The following is a 27,021-nucleotide window of genomic DNA, read 5'->3' on the forward strand; positions in this document are numbered from 1 at the left end:
GATCCTTATCTGTACTTACAAAGGTTTAGGTTTAGTTGAATCTTCTTTTGTGTTCTAAGGTCTTGCAGGAGGATGGATTCTAATAGGCCATTTCCATGTTTTAACTAATATGATCCTATGAAATAGCTGTATCAAAGATGAAATATGTTTCATAAGCACAGAAGACAAAAGTCTTCATAGATGTGGACCACATAAAATTCAAGTTGTTCTGTGTTAACAGTCCCCAAATCCTTTCTGCATGATTTTTCAACTCCTCAGTACTCTGTACTATCCAGTGCCCATAGCATTTCGTATATACATTGGGCTGACTATCCTGTATCAGGTATCTTTCAATACAGTCAAATAAGACTACTATTTTCTTAGATAAATCATATTTATTTTGAAGTTAGGTGAAGGTTAACATATTTTAACCTATTAAAAACCTATAGAGCAAATCACACCACTGATGTATGCCAGTTCTAATATTGGGATTTTTTCATAATGAAGCATTCCTACTTAAATGATAAAAATCCTGTGAATATCAACAGAAATCAATTAGTAGGTTTAACCACCGCAAACAGGGAATGTGGTCTTATATAGGAATGGCTAATAATGGGGTTAAAAAAAAAGACCTAACACTGTTTCTCATAATATCCAGCCAACATTGAATTTTCTCTCTATCTTTTATTTATTCTGAGCCAAGAAACAGGAAGGACTGGTAATAGAGCTCAAAAGAGGCTAATATATCCCCACAAGTTTTTTTTCCTCTTTAAATAATTTAGTAAGGCTAGCTCATCTTCTCTTAATGGGGGCATGAACTCCCTATACCTATGCTGAGGATTTTCAAAGCCTTGTTATTTCATTAAAGGTCAAACCAAATAAAATCCTAATGGAGTTGCTGTCAGCTCTTATCTTATCCTCCATGTAACCCTATGGGTACCAGCTTGATCCCCAAAGGAGCCAATCTATGCAAATATGTCCCAAACAATTTATAACTTCAATGCATAAATACTTGCAGGAGGATATTAGCCAAGCAAAATACAAACAAAATGGCAGCAATGTCAAAGATAACAAACAGAGACTTCTTAGGCAGTGTGGCTTATGAACTCACTTCACTAAACCCTTACTTAGCATCCAGTATTTTCCCCATATGCTCCTTGAAATGTCTTTACTAGCACACAAAGTATACAATATGTGTACAAGAACAGTGAGGTATGGTATGATCTAGAGGTCTTATTAGTATGAATTTGAAATGGTTGCATTATTCACCATTGGCAAAGTCAACAGTGAGTTGGGTAGGTCATGTCTAACAAATGACAAAAAAACAACAACAACAACAAAAAACCCTTTCATTTTGCACCTCACTGGATAAGCATTTAAAAATGTGCCATATATTTTCCATAAAATCCATTTTACAGATATTGTAAAGTGTTTGTAAAATGTGCAATGGGATTACTTTTTTTTGTACCCTTCCACCTGTAAAACCAAGTGTCTTCGTTACTGTGAGGTTTTCAGAAGTATTGGCCTAACTCTTCTCCTATGCAAGTCAACTCTCATTGACTTCATAGTCACAGTTGGGCACTTTTAAAAATGCCACCTATAAATGAAACTGTATAAACCTCTCAGGGAGAGTAACACCAACATACCTGTAAAAGGTAACAGAGAGTCCTTTGGCACCTTTAAGACTAACAGATGTATTGGAGCATAAGCTTTCGTGGCTGAATGCCCACCTCGTCGGATGCATTCACCCACGAAAGCTTACGCTCCAATACATCTGTTATTCTTAAAGGTGCCACAGGACTCTCCGTTGCTTTTTACAGATCCAGACTAACACGGCTACCCCTCTGATACTTGACTAACATACCTAACCCCCCTGTATAAATGACCCACAATGGCTTTTCTAGATTTAGAAATGTTTTGACTTTAAAGTGTTATAAAGCTTTGATTTTTGTGAGACCTCAGACCCTAAACTTTTCACTGGTGCTAGACAGAATTTTGCACGTTGTGGGCATTGGGTAGTTGTGACTTCAGGAGGGTGGAGGGAGAATTCTACATTTGGAGAGAAGAAGAAGAAAACATTTCTCTTCACTTTATTACATAGCCAGCTCTTTCACATGTGAATTAGATATAAAACATATGAAGAAATTCAACACTTTCACTGACTAGAATTCTTTGCACACTATAATACATGACTTGCAGTCTTGCTCACAGCGAGCTACAATCTCGCTCCATTTCTAAATAATGAGGGTGAAAGATTAATGTTTTTCAGCAGCTAGCAGGCCACCTGATGTGGTGCAGGTAATGTCAATACAAACAAATAACACTGCTCTTAGCTTCTGATGAGAATAGTGAATGTTTATTTGGCATGATGCAGAACTAATTTACATGAAGGCAATGGCTGTGGGAACACTCACTGATTCTGATGACTACATCAGATTTAACTGAAAGAAGCTGTTAAACTTTTCATAAGCCCTATAAATTTTACATACGAATTTTAGTAAAACACACTAGACAAAATGGGGAATAAAATCTGCTGCACTTCAATTATCAACACTTCCAAACTGCCAATTGTTCCTGTCTACAAATTTCATCGCTTCCTCGCTCTCCCCATCTAAAATGCTGTTCATATGCTCATCAAAATCTTCAGTCAGCTCTGTTGTCTGCTTTGCATTTCTCATGATGAGATGCATATCTTAGCAAAAGCTGTTGTCATTTGGAAAATGCATTGTTTTTATTTTTACTAGTACACTGAGCAGGCAGCGCTGCAAGACCGAGAGAGAATGAAAAGCCATAACTTGTATTTCAGGCTTAGATGTTTGGGGTAAAATTTACATCTTCAGGAATCTTGCATTTAACTCCTTCAATACAAGCTTACCATGCACAATATCTCTCCAGCGCTGGTACAACTGTGGTGAACCTACAGGACAAAATAAGGTTAAGGACAAAGCCTCAGAACCCCATTCTGCTTGATGCTGTATTGGGTCATGAAATGCTTCTTTAGATATTGCTGAGGTTTGGGGCAGACCTGAATGGTGGAGGCCATTCTGCATGTGCTCTCTCTCGCTCTCTCTCTCTAACCTGTCCATAATGAGGGAAGGATGGTACCATCTGAGTCTACTGGTCCAACATTAGTGGGAGATCTGTTTGCTACAGGCTGATTTATTTCCACTGCCTGCAGAAGGGGGTTTAAGATTATGTGAAAGTGTTCCTGCTCTGCCAGCTTTCCATGGGGGAAGGCCATGATGGCGTGGACATTAAATAGCATCCTAGAATCTCTGGTGATGGGAGGGGCATTTGAGGATGGTTTGGGGATGTATAAGTTTAAAAGAAAAAAAAACACTTAGAACAGTGGACTGTGAGCAGATAGGGAGCTGGTTGTGGCTCCCTCATTCTCAGCTGCCTGTCTCCAGGCAGCTTTAATTTACACCGTGGCATAATGTCCTCAGAGTCTTAACACCAACCAAGAATCAAGGAGAGCGGAGCCACACTATACCACACCCCTTTCAATTTCTGTCCTTCTCCTGACACACCCAGACCCTCTCCTTAAACCAGGAAGCAAATTTCCAGTTCAGGAAATGGTGGTGCAAACATATGTGACAGCAGATCTGGTAGAGGAGGCCACAGAGCTTCATACTAGTAATATTTCTCTCACCCAGCGGGAATTGGCTGCTTTGAGTCCACTTACCAGTGTGTAAATATTTGGCATTCAGTATCCTATCTTAGTCTTTGAGATGCATTAACTCAGTACCTATTCTCATTGCATAAATCAAAACTGTAATGAAGCTGAGGAAGCCCAAAAGAAAAAGGGTGTCACACTGAAAACCAGTGGTGCCAAAATTACACTAATGGGAGCTGTGGACACACAGTGGGATGATTCTGTCACCTACTCTGGCCTGTACAGGGGCCTCACAGACCCTGCAGCGAGGGGTTTGGTACAGGTAGATTTGGGGATTTGAAGGGGCATGACTATAGTGTTAAGCACTGTGAGAGATCTTGTGGTGCTGTGCAGCCCATAGCCAGCCGTGAGGAGGTGGCCATAAATTAGAATAGTCCCAAGGCTGCTCCAGTTTACATTGAAGGTTGTTCAAACCTCACAGAAACCCAGAATCCGGAAGGTGGTCGTTAGTACCCCTTGACTTCCTCTTGGGCTGTGACCTCGGAGGAGATATCTTTGTGGATTAAGGCCTAAATAAGTTTGTTAATATCAGACTGAAGATTGTAAAGATCCACATGGATGCCATCAGCACCATCCCATTTTATGTCTGCGTTTTCATGTCATCCATATACAAAAAGGTGGCCTCAGCAGTTTATTTGCTACTGTCCTGTGTTGATCCATTTCTCTTAGAAGTCTAGGGCCATCCCAGGCTGAAATTGTACTCCAAGCATGTGACCACCCTCTACCCCAAATATATGTGACTGTCAATAAATCCTAGCTTAAAATTACATTAATGATGCTGCAAGGAAACAATGGCCCAAAATATAAGAACCTCTCTAAATGAAATGCAACAACTGTTTAGACATATACACCAACAAACTACACAACAGGTTGGACAGGAAGCTAGCACTAACATATCCAATTTAATTAAAAGGGAAATTTAGATAGAATGTATTTGGAGTTCAAGAGCTAATACCACTGATCTTGTGAAAAGTGCAGTAGGCGCTTTAATTACCACAAGTCCTCAGGGATATAGTTTTATGTGGTGGGGAATGATTTCAGTTTTGACTAAGGGAAGAGAACCACTTTACAGAATGACCAACACTACTCCCTGTAGCACCTGGGTTTCTTTAGAGGTCAGTCCAAGTAATGACCTAAGCAAGATTAAAATGCATTTTGAGCCATGACAAGATCACTGTTTGAGATGATATGGATGTAGCACACAAAATCACTGTTTCTAATCCAGTGATTGCATTTTATAGTGTTTGAGGAATCCATTGCTGCAGAGACTTGGAATGAGGACCTTTCATCCAAAAGCAGCAGTTCTACTACATGAGCTAAAGTACAATTGCAACAGAATGAATATTCTTTGCAGAATCTAGCCACTAGGGGGCAAAATCATAATATGCTGCTGCTCCATTAAACTACATGTGGGTGTTCAGATCATTATACATTGCTGAGCACTTACCTCCCTCATTCCTGCTTCCTGGCTGGTCCTAACCAAATTTAGGAGCCTTCTATGCCAATTCTTCCCCTCTCCCTTAATGCTCAACACTCTCCCAAGCTACCAGCACACACTTTCTGACCAAACTGTTCATTCAGACAGAGCTTGATAAACTGATGGAGGGGCTGGTATGATGAGGTTTTCTACAATGGTATATGGCCCTCCCATGACTGCTATTAACAAACATCTTTAATGGCTGGACGTGGGATACTTGATGGGAGAACTCTGAGTTTCTATAGAGAATTCTTTTCTAGGTGTCTGGCGGGTGGGTCTCTCCTCTTGGCTCAGGGTCTAACTGATCATATTTGTGGTTGGGAAGGAATCTTCCCCCAGGTCAGATTGGCCGATCCCCTTGGGGTCTTCCGCTTTCCTCTGCAGCATGGGACACAGGCCACTTATTGATTTGAACTCAAGTAAATGGTGGATTCTCTGTAACTTGAAATCTTTAAATCAAGATTTGAGGACTTCAGTAACTCAGCCAGAGGTTATGGGCCTATTACAGGGTGAGTGGGTGAGGTTCTGTGACCTGTGATGTGTAGGAGGTCAGATAAGATGATCATGATGGTCCCTTCCAGCCTTAAAGAGTGAATCTATGTTTTATGGATCTACAGCCCACCTACTGAGGGAAGAGTACTAGGGTGACGAGATGTCACGATTTTATAGGGACAGTCCCGATTTTGGGGTCTTTTTCTTATATAGAGTCCTATTACCCCCCACCCCCGTCCCAATTTTTCACATTTGCTGTCTGGTCACCCTAGAAGAGTACAAATACTTTGTTTTCTTCAAGTAAAATATCAAAAGTAGTATTTGACTTTCTAGTAGTCAATTTTTATAAGCCTAGTGGATAGCTCACTGGACTGGGACTGCGGAGTCCTGAGTTCTTTTCCAAATTCTGCCACTGACCTGCTGAACGACCTTGGGCAAGTCACTTCACCTCCATTTCCCTATCTGTAAAATGGGGATAATGATATTGACTTCCTTTTAGAGCACTTAGAGATCTACTGTGGATAAGCACTATGTAAGAACTAGGTATTGCTATTAAAGTTTGTGGGTCCTCTCCTTCCTGGCTTGAGCTGTGAATTTTGAACAATCTCTACAGTGGTGTGGTGAATGCTCATTGCCCACACATCTTAAAACAAAGGGTCTGACCATTGTACGTGGATATTTAGAAATCCATCTTTTTCTCCATGCCCACCATTACAACAAAGTTCTGCTCTGATCAAACAAGATAGTGTTCAGAATTTTCATGGACAGCAAAGTACCTATACAATTAAATCTTGGACTGTCTGCTAACTTTAAACTATGCTGTTGAATTCCATGCAGAAAAGAGGGATTTGTTCCAAGATAGCATCGATCTCAAAAGAACACTTGATGATTACCTGTTCTGTTCTTTCCCTCTGGGGCACCTGGCATTGGCCACTGTTGGAAGACAGGATACTGGGCTAGATGAACTGTCACAGAGCATGGCAGGCCCCATTGGCTCTTGCCTCTGCTAAGTCCACAAAGTCACTCTGAGACCCTGGGGTTAGTATCTACTGGTGCAGTTTATTCACAGGCTTGTTCCCACCACCATTTTGCCATATACAGTTGGCCCATCACAGTGTGCAGGCAGGCAGGAGGGGCTACCTCCCTGCTTCCACTCCCTGCCTTTTCCCTTTCTTTCAGGCTAATTAGGTGGCAGCTGTTTCTGCTTCCCCAATTAGGGCCAGGTTATCTCCAGCCAGCTCTAATTTATTCCCCTAAATGGGAGCTGGCCTGATAGAGGGCTGAATCAGCAACCCTTTTCCCAGCACTCTGTCACGTGGATCTTTGGTCTGACCCAATATGGCCTTTCTTATGTTCTTAACAGTACAGACGGATGTAAGTAGGGGGGGTTATATCCTAGTTCCGGAATTCTGGATCTGAGCAGGATGAATGCACAGCCCCTAGGGCTTTTTTGCTTTACATGGTTCTGTGGCTCATGAGGTAGGGCAAGCAAGGAGGTTCTGCAGGGCAATGTCATGGAGGAGAATATCAAACTCATTTTAATTGAAGTCACATCTGTAGTTCAGACCAAAGGTAAAAATCCTTTATCCAGTAAGATACATCATCTCCTAGGAAATTTGACATCTTCAAAGGTGCCACTTGAAATGTGGCTTAATCTCACACAATGTTAGCGAAATCTCTATACTCCAGATATCATTGTATGTAATTGTGATTTCCCCACCATCTACTTATGCTGGCATTTTTGTTCGTTACTTAGCTTTGTCCCTATGATGTCACATTGGTCTCAACCTATATAGAGTATGTGCAGATGTAAGCATGGTTTTAATAAAAAAACCTGATGCTATCTCCCACCAAAAGAAATTAGATTTAATTGATACCAACATTTTCTGATTTATAAATGACATAAATTCTCAGTGTTTATTTGAGTACAGATGCTCGTCTGTCCTGAAGGGCTTGTAACTGTCATGGGCTAGAGGAATCTGAGAAGAACATGTGAGAATATTTTCTTTCTTTTTCTTTGAGAAGTGCTTTGGGATATTTAATGGCCACAAAGTACACAGGACTTCATCTTAACATTTATGCCAAGCATTTCTTGCTGCGGTATGACGGAAATGGAAATGGACAGAACATCTCTCCCGCGAGTACTAAAATCTAAATTTAACACAGTTTGAAAATCAGGTGCACTAGGACAATGTTCTGAAACAGTGTCACATAGAGTCATCTTTGCAGGTGCTGACTACCTAAGGCGCCTTCTTTTCTCTGTGTCTTCCTATTTCTCTTTCTCTGAATGTGTGTTCCGAGCCACTTCATTTCCATATTTCTGTCAACTTCCATCCCCACAATCCATACTTATTCAAACTCTGAACTTCTCAGAAACCTCAACAGCCCTAATTCCATCTACTGGAGAAAAATAAACCTCAGCATTTTCAGTGATTTCCAGCAACATAGTCTCCCCTTCCTCTCCCCCCCCCAGCCCCTGCCAAAAGCCCTAAATTCAACCTCCACTATTATTAAGCTACTATCTCCCCCTCCCCATACATTTAAAACAGAGTTAAACATTTTTGCCTGATAAAGTGGATTAAGTTGCTGTGACTAGTGTTGCATCCTTTAATGTGAGCTGTTTTAGACTGCTTTGTTCTGTTGAGTTATAACTTCTGCTGCATACAGTGCAGATTTGTCTTTTATTCTAGTCTCCATTGTTTTGCAGATTGTTGTTGTAATAGGCATCATAATGGCTAAACTGCTCTAGGAAAACATCTCTGGGAACATGAATTAATTTGTAAAGAAACTGTACCATCCAGCACATTATATTGCCTATTACCTCAGAGAACATTTCTTGCAGTTCTGTGTCTACTTAGAGGGTCTATTTATTTGGAAGCAGTGTTACACTACTTAAGCTCCTTCTTTAAAATATTGTAAAACTGACAGACCATTATTTACCCGTACGAGGTAATCTAGATTTTAAATAGCCAAGAGACCATAATTGCTGTAAGACCCATTTGAAAGTTGTAATCACATGCAGATCTTTGTAACTAATTTAGGCTTTTGCTAACTTTTCTTTATTGACTCTCACTTTCAATTAGAGGATCTAAACCTTATGGAGTATTGAACTCTAATATGTAAGTAATTAACAATTGCATCTATGTTATTTCACTTGAACTAACCAATATGTGAACACAGACAGGTTAAATAGTAACCAATGAACATCTTATCCCCACCCCCCAAATATGGGAGTTCTTTAACTGGCAATTTCCACAGTTATAAGGGACTCATCCAAAGCTCAATGAAGCAAATAGGAGTTTTTCCGTTGACTTAAGGAGCTTTGTATCAGGCACCAAGGCCCAAAGGTATTTGGATGGAAAGTTATAAGAGATAAGAGAAAAGATAGAAAAACAACTACTAGGTACTATAGAGGCAGTACATCTCTCTCAGTTTGACTCTGAAAGATAATTTCTTTCAGCCAAACCATCATGATTTTGGTCCTGAAAACACATACTTATCTCTTCTTTTTGTTGTCCCAGTATGTCTATTGGCCTTCTGGCACTGCCTCACTTATCTGTCCTTAAAGCACAAGAGTCCTACACTCTGGGCCTGATCCAGAGTTCACTGAACTGAATAGGAATCTTTCCACTGACTTCAATGGGCCTTGGATCAGGCCCTATGAGCCCAATTTTCAAATCTGGGAGCCTAAATCAGAGTATTTAATCCCTCATTTGGATTCTCAGACTGGCACTTGGACATCTAAGGGCATAGACAACTTGTGCCTCGCCATACTGGGTGGGGGGGAGCAGGGGGGGGGAGGGGCAGTGCACAATCTAAAGGGGAGGACATTTGACCTCCCAGCCAGGGTCTCTCAGGCAGAAGTGGTCCCATCCATCTCCCTACTCGGCTGCCAGGGAGAGCGGTTGAATGTGCTGGGTGGGGAGGAGCAGGGAGAGAAGAACAGAGCCCTTCTCCTTCCCAGCCCTCGGCAGGTAAATCTGGGGGGGGGGGGCACTCCCCCCCCCCCATCCCTTCCCTACAAGTCGCCTCTTGACTGGGTAAATCTGGAAATGAGCACCTCAACCTAACATAGGCCCCAGTACTGCAATGAGCTCCATTGGGTGGGCTCCGAAGAATTGTTAAATCAGTTATTGTATTTGCCATAGTTTTAGTTTAATGTTTTAACTAAGTCAGGAAGCTAAGAAAGAGATCCAAGAAAGTGATCCAAGAAAGGGAAGATGCACTATAGAGTAAGTCCTCCAGGAAACTAAGAGATGCCATTCTTCATGCAGTCTTTAGTTTCCTGGGACACACTTCCTTCTGGAGCAGAAACAAAGCAGCCCAGGACACGGCAGTCATGAACTACAGCTACACAGAGTAGCAGAAAGTTTGTTACCTCATTTCTATATATATAGCTTCTATACATAATAAAGGGTTTATCTTGACACCGCTCTGCTCACTATAAAAATATCACAAGCTACTGCACCCACAAGACTTAACCAGCGGTTCCTTCAGGCAGATTCAGTTGCAGGACCAGGGCCTAAGGCACTCAAGCATGAAAAATGGTCTCTCTTAGGGCCTGATTGTCAGCCAGTTACTCTCACTGGAGAGCAGTTACTTATTCAAGAGATTAACATGGGACCATTTGAATAAGAAACTGCTCAGAAACATGAGTAAGGGGCTCACTATCTGGCCCTAAGAGAGAGTCCAATTTTCAAGATAACATTGGTTTTGATGGGACTACTTTTGTAAGCTCACCGCTGGGGGAAGGGGTTCACAACCTGGCCCTTTGTTAGTGGCGGGGTGGGAGGGGAGGTAATGTAACATATGCCCCCCAGTCTATATGAAACTACACCATCTTGTGGTGGAAAAGAATGCAGGATGGGCACGCACAAGAACTACCTGTGGGAATGAAATCACCCTTCCCATTGCTATGTCAGCTATGTTAGATCCTGAACTCCAGCGATATTTGCATTCTAGTCCTAGGCACCTCTGAAAAGACTAGCATTTTTGTTGAATTGTGTTGTAGTTTTGGAGATCCACTGGGCAATGGTTACTAAGGAGAATTACAAGATTAACAATTTATTTTCACATGTTAAATGTAATCTCCACCAACATCTGAACTCAAGTGTCAAGACTAGAGTAGAGTAAATTATTTTTAACATATTAACTACATGTGCTATTTCAGGAGAATCTAATTTTATGCAATCATTAATGTGCCTTTTCTAAATCAGAACCATTAATTCTGTTTACATAAAGTATATTTATCATTAGCATCAGACTTTTTTTCTGGAAGTCTGAGGCAGTTTTAGAAAGAATGAGACTTGTCACACTTTATAGTGAATTTCCATTTTTTAAATAAAGGGTTAATAAATTATTCATGTTATAGACACGAATACCATGCATAATAAATGGTTGTGAGCACATCATTAGAAGGTGTTAACGATGGATTGTTATATGCAGCCTATTTACCTCTTTGACACTAACAATCTATAACAATTGATTAATCATTTATTACTCTTTATAAACTATTTATGAATGAAATCTTAATATAAAGTGTGACAAAAGACTATTGCTTGGGAAAGGTGCAGCACTGATATTCCTCCATTTATCCATAATATAGGTGTAGTATGTCCAAAGCATTGCCAATTCCCCCACCCTGCCTTTCCACATTTGCTCCCAATGTACTTCTAAACAGTTTTTGATGGACTCCGCCTCGGTATGACACAAGTCTCTATACCTGTTCAGTACCCAGAACCTCTGCTGAGGTCAAGGGTGTTAGTTAATGCCAACTGGTATGGTGCTTTTTGTGATATGGACTCCTGTTCTCCAGTATCTACTATATATATAGACCAACTCATTTCATATATGCCACCCAATGCAGCATGTACTTTTTTTTATAATTACTTTCAGCAACAATTACCTGGGATTTTGACTTTCATATGAAATGGTTCATATATCATTACCATTCTCCTGAGCCATTCAATCTCATTCTCAGAATGAATTTAGAAAACAAGAACATAAGAATGGTCGTACTGGGTCAGAGCAATGTTCCATCTAGCCCAGGATCCTGCTTTCTGACAGTGGCTAGTGCCAGATGCTATGAACAGAACAGTGCAATTGCCAAGTGATCCATCCCTTGTCATCCACTCCCAGCCTCTGGCAGGCAGAAGCTTATGGAAACCCAGAGCATGGGGCTGTGTCGTGGACCATTTTAGCTAATAATCATTGATGGACCTATCCTCTGCAAACTTTATATAATTCTCTTTTTGAACTTTTCTGAGTTTGATTTGTATGAAAGGTATGTAAGAAGGAAAATGTTTCCTTACCTAACAGAACTGCTGCCAACATCAAGGTCCTGTGCAGTTACAGCACCTATAATCGTCCCAACAGGAGTATCCTCATAAACCTCCATGGTGTACATAGGCTTGCTGAAAACTGGAGGTTCATCCACATCCAACACATTGATCTTCACAGTGGCTGTATCTTTGAATGGACCCACAGAGTGGAATCGATGATCAAGATGAACATTGGAGGCCTCTACTTTAAAGGTATATGCCTTTTTTGTTTCAAAGTCTAATGGCTGTGGTAAGGACAGACAAAAAAACATCATCAGATCTGGCAAAATCGCTTTGTAAAAGTCTCTGCAGACTGTCCAGTTTAACCTGCTATTGATGTATCAGAGATTGGCAAGCTTAGTTCCCATGCGCTCTCAGCAGATTTGAGATCCCTCCAAATAGTTGGATTATAATATTTATTATTAGCATTATGGTGGCTCCCAACCAAGCCCAAGTCCACACAGAAAGGGTTGGGGTAGAGCTGAGAATTGAACCAGAATCTTCTGTATCCCACTCTAGTACTTTAAACCCAAGCCCCATTTTTCCTTTCACCACAAGGAACAACAGAAAGAACACTTATGGTGGAAATGGGTCCAACCCAAAATCCTGCTGTGTAGAGATGGGTCCAAACCAAACTTTAGGGTTTGGCTTGAAATCTGAACCTAGACCCGAATTCTTCTTTTTATTATGAAGAAAAAGCCAGGAACACCCAACAAACCTGAAGAATTTGAGTAGGGGATGTAGTCCTAATCCAGATTTTTATTTTGCAAATTGGCAACAGCTCTAACCTATAGTGGATTGCATGCAACATGGCAGTTTGGATACAGCAAGCTGTAGTTGCTTGACAGACATACATACTAAAATGGGACTACTTTGATTTGAATTTCTTTCATTATAAAAGAATCTAGTCTTCTTGGTTTTAGTAAAGTGACCGGGGATATCTCTTCTGTGCGTTATTGCAGTGATATTCTGTACATTATTGTACTCATATCTAGTCAGAAAGATACAAAAGCTTTACTATCAATACAGCATTTGGCTGGATTGCCTCTCAGGCTTCTAGCATTTTACTGAAACAGCCTTTTCCTGATGTTTAGATAATACTGGCATCTAGTGGCTTTTAGTTATAATAGCCAAGTTAGAAAATTTCAGTTTAAAAGGATATGGTTTTTGAAGAAAAACACTAGGTTACAACTGTAGGATTGCAGCAAGAATAGTTTAATGTTTATATCATTTCCATCATCATAACCATTGCTACATTGTCTCCCAATCAGTTTTCATTTCTAGCATGGGTTTAAACTCTGCCATTTTCTGCCCTTGTCACAACAAGACTGTAATTGACCAGAGGCTGGGCTGGCATAAATAGGAGTAGTTCCATTAAAGTTAATGGAGTTATGCTGATTTACACCAGCTAAACACATTGTATAATGGTTTTAAATCCCGGTGAAAGGCTCTATATTTTTAACAGACTATATGGCCAAGCTTTTCAAAGCTGGGGACTTAATGTTAAGCATCTAAGTCTATATATGTCATGTAAATAATCGAGCTTGAAAACTTTGACTATGATGTGCTGCTAATATCAAACTGGGCTGTCTTCATTCAGGAAAAAATGCTATTAAGTTAGTGTGAATTTCTCCTGGTTAAGGACTGCAGAATTGGGCTGACAGGGATCAATTGTAAAGCATGTGTCTAAATACATATTCAGAGGTTTTACTTTAGGCCCAGCCTTATGATTTGTGGGACCCCAGGTTAGCAGCGGGGGGGAGAGGGGAGGAGGGAGGAGGGAGGAAGTAGATAGCCTCTAAGGGTATGATTACACGGTGTTTCAAAACCTGTAGCCACGTGTGTCTGAGAACAGGTCTACAGATATGGGCTTGTGCTATGGTGCTAAAAAGAACTGTGTAGAGATTGTGGCTAAGGCCACAGGTGCTGAAGCCCATCTCCCCTCCCTGAGCTTCAGAGCCTGAGCTGCAGTCCAAAATGTCTACACAGATATTCTAGCACCGTAGTGCAAGCCCGAGGCAGTAGAACAAGGGTCTGAGACTCACTGCCATGGGTTTTAACACACAGTCTAGTCATACCTTAAGTCGCCTTCCCCTCCAGTGCCACCTCAACAACCCCATATTCCAGGTTGAATGAAACATTTCGCTGAAACCCAAATTAAACATTTAGTTTTGATTTTGAGCTTTTTTTTAATGTTTCAAGTTTTTTTAAAATATATTTGAAGGAAATTTCAAAATAAAAATAGTTTTGAACCAAAAAATCCAATCAATTTGTTTTGTAAAATGTCTAAGTGAATGCCTTGATCCAGATTTATTTTTTTATTACTTCAGTGAGTTAGCAACACCAACATGAATTGGAAAAAGTTTGTGTTGCTGAATGTGCATTTTTCACTGGGAAAAAAAAGTTTTGGACAAAATTTTTTACCTAGCACTAGGCCAGTCTATAATATGGACTGCCCAGAAACATAAACTGTACTGAATTGAAAGAGTCAAAATAATACATTTTATAGTACTAATAAATACACTAGTGATGAGTGCACTATTTCAGACAAAATATAAATGGCCCAAATGGTGACATCTTCCACTATCTAATCATGGCAATACTGCATTTGCAAGACTGCCTGCCAAATGAAAGTAAACGGGATTTATATAGGTCAAAGTATGTCTGTAGATGCCAACTGACTCAAATTTTAGGATCCCCTCCTCCCCCCCGTAAATATAATTTTGGACAAGAAAGAAACAAGTGCACTGAAGTGTGGAAGCTCTTAAGCGTCATTAGTTGTTCCCTGTCCTCATTCCTCTTCATCTAGCTGCTTACCTACCCAAAGTGCTCTCAGACATTTCATTTCATTCAACTCCAGAATGGGCATAGGAAAGATTTGCTTTACAACCTGTAGCTGTATGTAAATGAGATTGCTTGCAGACCTCAACCATGCAGATAATTAGTGCAGGTCTTTCTATATACCTCAAATCTTGGCATCCAGTTGGCATATTGGGCATCTGTCAGAAAATGTGATGCTTGAATATCCTGGAGCCAGGGCCGGCTCCAGGCACCAGCTTAACAAGCAGGTGCTTGGGGCGGCCAAGGGACGGGGCGGCACGTGCGGCAATTCGGGGGCGGCAGGTCCCTCACTCCCTCTAGGAGCGAAGGACCTGTCGCCGAACTGCCGCCGCTGATCGCAGCTTTTTGTTTTTTGTTTCCCAATTGCCGCCGCCGGTCGCGATTGCGATCGCGGCTTTTTTTTTTTTTTTTTTTTGCTTGGGGCGGCAGAAATGCTGGAGCCGGCCCTGCCTGGAGCTGCCTATCTCCCAGCCTAGATGTCTATAAACTTTTCAAGTTTTACAAGGTCTGGAATGTAGTTCCTTGGTATTGTTTTTGTGGATGCTTCTCACATCACAAAAGAAGCGATATAGTGCCCTACTCCTGACAGTTAACTGTAGTATGTTAACATATTCTAGCTGGCAAAAAAATTCACATATGTGCTGCCACCTGGTGTCTGATCTATGTAACTAAACCCTATTATGCACGTAAAGTTCTTAGTGCTAGTAAAATAGTAACTTTGATGTTCAAGAAATCTCTATTTCTAATGTAATGATTAAAATGCTTTAAAATTAATGAAAGATGTTAATAGACACAAAAAGTGAGGTTCTATTAAAAAGCAAGGGTCTATGAAAGTTCTGCTAAAAACCTATAGCGTTGAATATGTAATGAGCTCCTTTCCATAGTTTTTTTAAACCTATTGAAAATTCTTATCTGTACTATAGACTTCTATTAAATTTAAATAGACAGTTATAAAAAATCTGCCATAAAGAAAGGCAATCATTTTGTTACATTTCATAGGATTTTTCCCATAAGGGAATGACAGTTCTGCTAACACCAATGTGGCTATTTTTTTCAACCATGTAGCTGCAGAGCTATTATGGGAGCATTTTGTAATGATGTCCTGTCAGTCTCATAACAGAGGAGTTTGGCTCCCTTGGCAGGCCCTGTCTTTCTTCTCTCTGTTTCGGCTATTAGCTACTGTATACAGACTCCTAGTAAAACATTATCAGTGTATGCAGAGCTGTGTATAGCAATGCCACTTTGTAAATACTAAAATGAAATAACACATAATGACAAACCACATTATTTAGCCTCATAGAGGTACCAGGAACTGGTTTATTTAGTGTGAACAGGAAAGCACATCAACCCCTCTGATTTGAAAGTAAAGGTATTTTGAAATATTACTGCTTCCCTTACCCCATATGGAAGTGAAGGGATACTGAGAAATAATACTCTAATGTAAATTGTGTAAATAAAATGCAATAGAGATTTTTTCCTCCCCAAATAGAAGGTTGTCTAAAATTCTAAAGTTGCAAAACATGCCATAGATTGAAAGTGGCTTAATGAGTTATCCTGATAAGAATGACATAGGTGGGAAAATGACTGTATGTATTCATCTCATTCTCACAAGAAGAAAAAGAAGAGCTCACAAAAAGTGCTGGACAGGCAGCCTCATGACCTCCAGTATTTATCCACAGAACAAGTACAGCATGACACAGGCGGTATGAGCTTCCCTCAAGCTGCCACATCCATATTTCACAATTCTGTCATGGAGGGATTTGGGGATGTGATGGTTGGCCAAGGTTTGAATGAACATAAAATGTGATCTGTTGAGACTGCCAACAAGGAAGTCAATGAGCGCTCATTGGGATGATGTGTTTTTGTAATGTTTCAACACCTGATCTACAGAAATGGGTTGAGATCACCAACTTTAACACAAACTTCCAAAATAACTGACGGATGGTAACTGTTCCGCCCCCTCCCCCCAGTAACTTCTGACCTGTGCTGGATTTGAAATAGTACAACTAAAGATAAAAGTGACAGGACATGCTGGTCTGTTAAGGAAGGCTCCAGCTCCAACAGTGTCCTATGTTCCTGATGTGTGCTGAACAAGCAGTATGCTAGGAGCTCTGGTCCAAGGGACAGCTAGGAAATGTTAGCAGTTACTTCCAGGATTGATGAGAAGGAACAAGATGTACATATGAGCTCCATTCCCTCACAACAGGGAGAGAAGAAGCAGAAGGAGGAGTTCTTGGTGTTGGGTGGCAGCCTGAGAAGGATCTGAAGCCACATGGCCAGGGTAAAGCAGCCTGCAGATGGCGATGCTTTCAGCGACCCACAGGAAGCCATGAAAAAGAAGGGGTTGGGACTTACTGTTTACATTGCGCCTTTGTGGTTTTGATCTTTTTGTTAAGACCCCAGAAAATGTCAAGGACTTTAGACAGAGGTGAAGGAAGTGACCTTGAAGAAACAGTTTGATATCTGGACTAGGTGCCAGCTTCCTTTTAGGGGCTTCCAGCTGGAATGGGACAGAAGCTCTGCCTCACTCAGTTCACCAAGGTGGACATAGATGCTCAGGAGAAAGCCTGTGGCCCAGGCAAAGAATGGGGAAAGGGAGGTTGATTTTGTACTTTGGTATATTTGGACTATCATTATTCCAGAAAGGTGTGGCTTAGTTAAAATGGAGATCTAATCCAACTTCCCAGTGAGAGCAAGTGAGGAAATGGCTGAGTTCCCATGACTATAAGGTAAGATCTCGTGACAGTGTGGCAATGTTTGTTTTTGCATGCAGTGTGCTAAGAATGGAGTTAATCAGCCTTGTAATAATGAATTATGAGCAAAATGTATACAGACAGTACACAATAACAGCTAGAATGTTTAAAGTGAACTGGTGGTGATAGATGTCTAAGCAAAGGATAAATTTCCAAATCATCTATAGGGAGCTCCAAAAACTTTACTAGCCTATACAAACTCCCACAGTAAATGTTGCAATTCTTGAACTGCTACCAAAAAACCAACACCTCAACCAACCAAACAAAAAAACCTGGCAACACTTGCTGATCTGGTCTTCAGGGACTCAAGAGCTCCACTTCCTGTTTTTGATCACTTAATTAGCTTTGTACTTTTTTAATGACCACCGTCATCTTTCCGATAGCATTCTTTGTTTTATTGTGGGTATCTACCTATGCCAAAGGCTTGGTGTGTCTACTCCTCCTTGTTAAAATGTGACGTCTCTCCATACTTCACACACATGGAGTATCCTCTCTTACAATTGACCGTCTGTGCTATGCTGGGTATCAGTGTCTGCAAAAACCCTTGACATTCCCTTGGGTCACCTTAGTTTATAGGTTTTAGTGCTCTTGTAATATATCCTGGGGCATGTACAAGTGTCCTGTCATTAATAGGCAGCACAGTTTATTGGCTAATGAAACTTTTGCTTTTTTGTTACTGTGAGAATTCTTTCTGTTACTGAACTTGTTTGTTTCTGCTGTAGTTTGTGAAGTCCTTTGGGATGAAATAAGCTATATAAATCTAAAAAAAAAGGTATATGTAGTGGTGTTGTATCTGTGTTGGTCCCAGGATATTAGAGAGGACAAGGTGGGTGAGATAATATTGTTTTATTGGGCCAACTTCTGTTGATGAGAGAGGCAAGCTTGGGAGCTTACATAGAGCTCTTTTTCATCTCTGGGAAATGTATTCAGAGTATGACAGCTAAATACAAGGTGGAACAGATTGTTTAGCAGAAGTAGTTAGCACATATTTCAAGAGCCCATTGTAGGTGAAGTGGTCCATTAGCATCCCTCCAGTCATAGGAGGGAAAGGAAGGGGGGGAGCAGCTGGGGCGGTGGGGGCGGGAGGGAGTTGTTAGAAGCAAGTTCCCTAAAGACAAGGACACACTCACTCAAATCAACACTAGACCCTGTTAGAACAACAGATGCAAAACCTGCAGACATATCTCCACTGCTATGATGATCAGCACTCCCAGAACACACCTTTCAAGAAGCATGGGTCCTACACATGCCTATTACATGTGATGTACCTCATCCAATGCACTAAATGCCCCAATAACAACTATGTTGGTGAAACCAGACAGTCACTACACTCTTGAAAGAACGCAGACAGAAAAATGGTAGGAGACAAAAACATCCTCTCACCAGTGGACAAATGCTTTTCACAAAACAATCACTTGTATCTGATCTCTCAATCCACATCCTGCACAACATCTTCAAAAGACGAGCCTGAGAGCTTAAATTCATAACTGCTAGACACTAAATATCATGGACTCAATAGAGACACTGGTTTGATGCTTATTACAACAATCGATACACCACCAACAACCCCCCCACACCCCAACTGTTTTTTTCCCTCCTCTCTTCCTTTCCTCCCATGACTGCAGGTGTGTTTTATGGACCATTTCACCTTGAATCTGTCCTCTGGTGTCCATGCCTTGCTGTGGCGGGACAGCTTGCATTCTCTAATGGTCCCCAGAGTCTGTGTTGGCGGGGATTTTTGCTTCTGGTAGGTTCGACCATGCTGGATTGGTCTGTGGGGGAAGGGCCAGACATAAAAGACACTTTGGTCCTCCAAGTTGGGGGTTAGGCACAGGGCTAACAACCCTGTCCCATAAAAAAAACAAAATATGTTACAGGAACAGCGATGGAGAAATCGACCATTACTGTGTGTGATGGCTTTCAGGAGTCAATGACCCATATGACTGCTAGTGGTGAAAGCTGAAAGGAAGCCACTGGCATGAAGACTGAAGTGCTCAACACCAAGACAAAAACCAAACTTGTTTTTTGTAATGTATGGACAATGTACAAAATAGGGAAGCTAGCTCAGGTCACAGCAGAGATGAGACACTACAGCTTACACATTCTGGGTGTCAGCGAGAGCAGATGGACGGGATCAGGAAGATTAACAACAGCCTTGCGAGAAACTTTGCTGTATTCTGGATGGGATGATGAACAACACCATGAGGATGTTGCCAATCTTTTGAATAAGGAAGTGAAGAATTCCGACTTGAATGAAAGTCCATCAGCAAAAGACTTATGAGAGCCAGACTGAAAGGGAAACATAATAATATCACACTGATTCAATGCTATGCTCCGACAAATGACAGTGATGGCGAAGTAAAGGACAAATTCTACCTTACATTACAGGCAGAGTTAGAGACACTACCATGCCACGACCTAACTATCATCATGGGAGACCTGAATGCCAAGGTCGGTAAGGACAACACAAACAAAGACAGAACAATGGGAAGACATGGGTGTGGCATCATGAATGAAAACAGAGATAGGCTTGTTGATTTCTGTAATATGAATGACCTAGTCATCGGCGGAACCCTATTTCAATATCGTGAAATTCACAAGCTGACATGGTGTTCTCCAAATGGCAGAGATAAGAACCAGATTGACCATATCATGGTCAATGGCAAATGGCAACACTCACTGACAGATGTGAGAAGGGGAGCAGATGTTGTCAGTGACTACCACCTGGTGACAGCCTCCATCAACCTAAAACTGAGAAGTGTGGTCCACCAAACAAGGGGCATAGACGTTATGATATTGACAAGCTAAAGTCCCCTGAAATACAGAAAGCCTTTGTTCTGCAGTTAAAGAACAGGTTTCAAGCACTTGCAGACCTTGATGAAGAGGAGGGGAATGAAGATGAGGAGAGCAACAAGAAGTGGGACAAAGTAATAACTTATACACAAAGCAGTGAAGCCTGTCTAGGCTACAGGCAGAAGAGAAGGAAGGATGGATTACACCCAGCACATGGAATACCATAAAAACCAGACGAACCATGAAGAAAATGTTTTAGACACAGAATCCCAGAAGCTAAAGGACAAATACTGTGAGCAGTATAGCAAGGCGCACTGGGAGATCAAATGCCTTGTGAGAACAGACAAACAACATTATATTGATAAGCTGGCAACACAAGCAGAGGATGCAGCTGCTCATGGTGAACAAGAAACCATCTATAAAATGACGTGGCTTATCAGTGGTAAACAGCAGACACCAAGACACACTCTCATCAGGGACAAACAGGGCCACCTACGAACAACAGAAAAAGAACAAGAAATATGCTGGACAGAGCATTTCAAAGAATTGCTGAACAGGGAGCCACCTAAAGAGGAAACAAACATCCAGGAGGCAGAAGAAGATCTTAATATCAAAACAGACACCCCAACTAAGGAAGAGATCATTCAAGCCATCAAATCCTTAAAAAATGGGAAAGCTCCTGGCAAGGATAACTTGAATGGAGAATTGTTCAAGGTAAATCCTGAGTTAGCAGCATCTATCCTGGCCCCTCTATTTACATCAGTCTGGGAAAGGGAAAAAGTGCCGGATGAGTGGACCAATGGGGTTATAGTGAAGATACCAAAGAAAGGAAATCTCAGTGATAACTGGCATGGTATCACACTTTTATCTGTGCCAAGCAAAGTATTGTGTAAGATCATAGAAGACTTTTGATAGCATTCACAGGACCAGCTTTTATTTCAACTTTACATGCAATGTTGATCACAGTGAGCTCAGTTTTGAAGTGAAAACAGGAGTACGTCAGGGTTGTGTCATGTCTGTAATTCTCTTCAACATTGCCATCAACTGGGTAACGCAATGTACAACAGAAGACATGTCAAAAGGCATTAAATGGACATCCTTCTCATCCCTTGAAGACCTGGACTTCGCAGATGATGTCGCTCTCCTATCACATACCCAACACCATATACAAGAAAAAACAACTCGACTCAATGCATTCAGCCAGCAAATTGGACTGAAAATCAACCGCAATAAGACAGATATCATGACCTTTAATATTGCCTCACAATCACCAGTACGGATAGAGGAATATGTTCTCACCAATGTAGAAGCATTCATAAACCCGGGCAGCACCATCAGCTAGGATGGTGGAACAAGCCAGGACATCCGGAACACAATCAATAAAGCCAGGAACACCTTCAGGAGCTTAAATACAGTCTGGAAATCATCAACATAAAAAACCAAAACCAAACTCAAGCTTTATCAGAGCTTTAACATACTTTCAACATTACTTTATCGTGCAGAATGCTGGGGAATGAGAAAGTAAGACATATCATACTATCTTCATTCAATAAAACCTGCCTCAGAAAAATCCTCCATATCTTTTGGCCCAGAACAATCTCAAACGAAGATTTATTGACACAGTACAGCCAAGAGGATCTGAGCACCATCATTGTCAGGAGGCGTTGGAGATGGATTGGCCATGTGCTTCGGATGGAAACTGATTCCATCACCAGAGTGCTTAAGTTGCAGTACTTAGGTTGATGCAGTGTCAGCGTAGACACTGTGTTGTTTACATTGACTGTTGCTGCCTTTCCGAAACCATCCCAGAATGACCCACACTGAAAATTATATTGGTGCAAGCATTCCTGGTAAGGACGCGCACTGCCAAGACAAGGAGCGTAGTGTGGACGTGTAAAACCGTTTCAGTCACTGTGGGGGCTGTACAACGATGTAACTTAGGTCAACTTAATTTTGTAGTGTATACTTGCCCTCAGTACATTTCCCAGACCTGAAGAAGAGCCCTATGTAAGTTCGAAAGCTTGTCTCTCTCACCAACAACAGTTGGTCCAATAAAACATATTAACTCACCCACCTTATTTCTCTATAAAATGATAGTCACTATCTGTGAAACAAAGATACATTTATGTGCACAGAAATGAATAATGATATGTCTAACTACTAATATTTATGAATTGTTTAAAAAGCAGATTGATTAGGATGTTGTTTTTAAGCTATAAGGAATCCCCCCCCCACACACACGCACACTTTTTAGCTTCATTGCTTTCATTTTCCTTGGAGCTATTCCTATACCAACCACACAGTGGTGCTAAATGCCAGTAGGAGCCTCTGACTTGCAGAATGTAACATAATCTGTTTCTTGTTTATAGAATGATCATTGTAATAACTAAGCTTATATAACGGATCATATCTTGAAGCTAAATGGTCAGCAACTCCATTCCGAAATTTAAGATGTGCACCTATTCCATATGAAAAGCATTGGCTTACAAAATCCATCTAGTGCCAGAGAAGCACGAAACTCCCTCTCCTTGTCAATTCACTTGGAATACTGAAGAGAAAAACCTGGCATGTGTCATTTCTGCCAGCAAATACAGCTTTTTACCCAAACAAATTTACGAAGACATGTTCAGCAAGACATGTTTCATTTTCATATAGAAATTGAAAGAAAAAGCTTTCTGTGGTGAATAAGAGGTTCTACCACTGGGAACTTTTCATGACAAATAAAAACAAGCTTTACGAATAGCTTGACTGTGTTTTGATACAGCTCCGTGCTGAGCTACAGCAGTGGTCCAGAGATGTTAATAGGCTGTGATACAGGAAGCAGAGAAGGGAAAGCAAACTGGCTTTCCAAGCAGACAATAATTGTTTTGGTTAAGTGGTGGTACTGAGCAAATTGTGATTTTTAGTCAAATAGTTACTGGAGTCTTAGACGAACCTGCACATTAGTAGGTCCAAATTTAGCAAAGCATATACCTAACTTTAAGCATTTTAAGTAGTCCTGTTGAGTCTAAGAATGTACTTTGAACAGTTTTAATGTTGAACTTCACAACAACTAGGCCCATGTGAGTAGTCCCATTGACTATATGCGTAGTGAGCATAACACACATTATAGCAGATATCTAAGGGAGTTGTGAATGCTCAGCACCTCTGAAAATCAGGACCTAGATCAGAATCCAGCAAAACAGTTGAAATTATGCTTAATTTTAAACATGCACGTATTCCAAGGAAGTCCATTAAATAAGTGTCTTGATTTAAAATGCATAAATAATGTTGCTGATAAAATTCATGAATAATTTTAGAGGCTATGTGATGGTCCTTTTAAAAATATGTTCCTTAGTGTAAAGACTAACAAGTATGAAAGGCTAGTGTGTTTGCAAGGGATTTCATTGTGCATATAACAATACAGTAACTACTAGTATCCCAGACAGAGGTAATGTTGTTTGGCTTGTACTGAGCATGCTCAGTAACACCTGCTACAGCTGCTGACCTCTTTCTCTCCCCCCTCCCACTATCAGCAGGTAGAAGTCTGCATAAAAAATGCAGATGAAGAGCCTAATTGCTGTATTTTATAGGAACAATGCTAAGCCAAACTTCAACATGGAATATATTAGCACCCTTTTATTGGGACAATATTCCAGTTAAAATACTCATTCCTGACCCTAAATAGAGGGTGTATCTCACTGCCTGGTCTCACCATATGTGTGCACTTATTATAACAGACAATTATGGGAGCAGGAGGTTTTCCACACCTCTGAAAATCCCATGTTGCTCTTATTTATGACTCCCTCCAGTAAAGCACCTAAATCAGTGCACAACTTTAAGCTTGTGAATCTTTAAGCACCCGAGCCATTGAAATCTGAAGGGATGAATCAATGGGAATTTTACTTGAGTAAAATCATTCAAAGGGCAAAATGCAGGATCAGGGCCTATGTAAAGGCATCCTTCAGTGAAGAGCCCTGCACTCTGGAATTATTTCTTTTGCATTACTTCATACTACAGAGCAAGAATTCTTGACCTTCAAAGCCTATCTCTAGCTGCAGGCTTTTTCTGGCAAAGATTGAGAGGGGATTTTGGGTGGGTTTTTTTAGTTTGTTTATTTTTTTCCTATTCAGTGCCGGAGTTCTGTTGCTTGCATTAAGTAACGTTGATTGGCCAATATATTACAGTGGGGATGTTTTTATTGTTGTAAATGCATTCAGAAGAAAACAGGTAAAGGTTGACAATGCAAAAGATAAAATAAGTAAATACAGCAAAAATAGTGTGGAGACCCCAAAATAATCAGACTGAGGATTTACCTGTGTCCATGATTTTTTATGAGAGCTCAATGAGACATTAACCTCTTCCTCATAAGACAGTATTGAAGTAAAGTTGGCCAAAAAGTGGTGTTTGTGGGAAATTTTTTGTTTTTGAAATTTGTCTTTGTTTCATATTAGAATTAATCTGTTTTGTTGTTGTTGTTGTTTTTCTAATTCCCATGAACCAGAAATCCCCCCAACACACAATTCTGTTTTGGAAACACCAACAGATGGTGTTTCTGAAATGAAATCTGCTCTCTGGGAACCTGAGAGCGTCTGAATGAAATTGGCATTCTTGTTAATTTCCCTGCTACCCCAGAACCCTAGCCTCTAGGCTCTAACAACCCTGAGAGCTCTGGCTAGAGCTAGGGTTCTCAGGGCTTTCAGGCTCCCTGCTGTGAAGCTGGGAGCCAACCCCTAGTAAGAGCTTGGGCTCCTATGACTTTCAGAAGTGATGGTAGAGACATGGCAGGCTTCTCTTTCCAGGGTGGGGGGATGGGGGGGAGTGAGGAGGCTGAGTGGCCTGGCTCTTTGACTTTCAGTCTTCCAGGAAAGCTTTTGTCAATTTCACTGCAAAAGTGCAATTCACAAGAGCCATACAGAAGGGCAGTCAGGGAGCTATCCTTCTTGACACCTCCCCCCCCCCAAAAAACAAACAAACAAACAAACAAAAACAGAAAATTGAATGTTTTGGGTCAAACAGAAATTCTCTCTCAGAAAAATTTAGTTTTGTGAAAAGGGGACATTTTTCATCAGAAAATCATTGCAACAGAAAAATGTTGACCACCTCTACATGGAAGCAACTTAAGATGGTATCTACACTGGCCTTTTTTTTTTTTCACTAGTGCAGTTGCATCAGTGCAAACCCTTGTACGCATGTGTTGCTCCAGTGCGGGAAAAATTTTCAAATAGTGCAGCCTATCCCTGCTTCAAATTTTTTTGCACAAGTGCAGTATGTATACACTGTGGTGCAGCTGCATTGCTAAAGCTACACCGTCGTGCAAACCTCTCTCCCTCCCCTCAGACAAAGCATAGTAGAGGCTTAAGAGAAAACCCAGGGCCAGGGAGAATTTAATCTTATCTAAAGCCTACTATGCCTGCTCAAATTTGTTTTTCCAGTCAATCATTTATACTCATTATTGGTTCAGACTTGGCATCTGGTGTCCCTCACTGTGTTTTTACAAGTGTGATAGTTCAAAATGTAGCTGTTTTTGAGGTATCTGCTCAGGCAAATGGGTAATCAGAATTTTCCTAATGTGAGAGATGTAATTTTTCCAATCACTCATCAGTTAAAAATGACAAAAGAGATTATATCCAAACTTTTGCAAATGAAGAAGGAAAAAAAGGCTGTCCTGGAAATGATTAGGTATGGAAATGAAAGCTTGAAATGAAAGTCAGGTATTGGGTGATAAACTGCAGGTGACCTTGTCCTTTGATTAAAGGTCAACAAAAGATTATAATGGAAGAGAGACCAGCAGGGAGCAAACTGCCATGGTTGAAGTACCTGGAAGGAAGCTCTCTGCATCAGCTAGGTGGAAGACCTGCTTGGAGAAACATGTGGCATAGGCAGGGGTAGAAACCTTACTGGGAAGAGGCTATAAAACTCATCTTGAATAAAGTGTTAAAGTAAAGCAATGTCAAAATCATAGCAAAATGTTTTGATTGACCTGGAATTACATATTTTCCAAATTTTCATATTATGGGAAATTTTGGCTTTTTGTTCTGAATTGGAACATTTTTTTTAAATGTCAAAATGTCCTGAAGTATGGAAATGTTGGTTCCTGACCAGCTCTAATTAGTACATAAATAAAACTCATGTGCCATAGGTCATTGTTGATTGTGTGTGACACAAGAGGAGAAGTTCTGGCTCCACTGATGTCCATGGGATCTTTGCCACGGATTTCAATGTACTAAGATTTCACCCTATACGTCACATATCATGTTTAGTTGTATGACTCATTTTCAAATTTCAGCCACTAGATTTGTAGTAAATGAATACCTTTTTCAGTTTGATGACCCCTTCCTGGGTGTTCTCATCTGTGGTGATGTCAAATAAATTCCCTCCATCTCCTGGGACAATGTTGTATTCAATTTCTGCATTTTTCCCAAAGTCAGGATCCACAGCTCTGATTCTTCCAATGGCTGAACCAACAAGTGAGGACTCGGGTACTTTCAAATGGAAGATACCTGAGAGAAAGTGTTAAACAATAATTTCTGGGAGTTAACACAATACACCTGATCAGGAAAAAGCATCCTGTATCAAACTAAACCAGCCTTTGTAAAGATTATGTGCTCACAACAAAATCAGGTTAGAAAAAGACATGTAGTGTGACAAATTAAACATGGTACAGTTAAATTCCCAGATTCCCCAAATATGGGTTTACGAACCCTGGAG

The 27,021-nt window shown here is 40.7% G+C and overlaps 1 protein-coding gene across 1 annotated transcript in view; it reads right to left on the minus strand.

Annotated features, from left to right (window-relative positions):
* CDH12 (cadherin 12) overlaps positions 1-27,021 on the minus strand; it is a gene marked incomplete at its 3' end in the record, with an annotated part of 240,956 nt that overhangs the window by 31,856 nt on the left and 182,079 nt on the right. The window contains exons 5-6 of the mRNA XM_024217116.2: positions 26,626-26,813; positions 11,936-12,189 (exon numbers count right to left, since the gene is read on the minus strand). Of these exons, the coding sequence (XP_024072884.2) occupies positions 11,936-12,189; positions 26,626-26,813 (442 nt within the window). The remainder of the gene's footprint in view (positions 1-11,935; positions 12,190-26,625; positions 26,814-27,021) is intronic.

Source organism: Terrapene carolina, unplaced genomic scaffold, assembly GCF_002925995.2.
Source record: "Terrapene carolina triunguis isolate 2854851 unplaced genomic scaffold, T_m_triunguis-2.0 Scaffold48, whole genome shotgun sequence".
NCBI lineage: Eukaryota > Metazoa > Chordata > Testudines > Emydidae > Terrapene > Terrapene triunguis.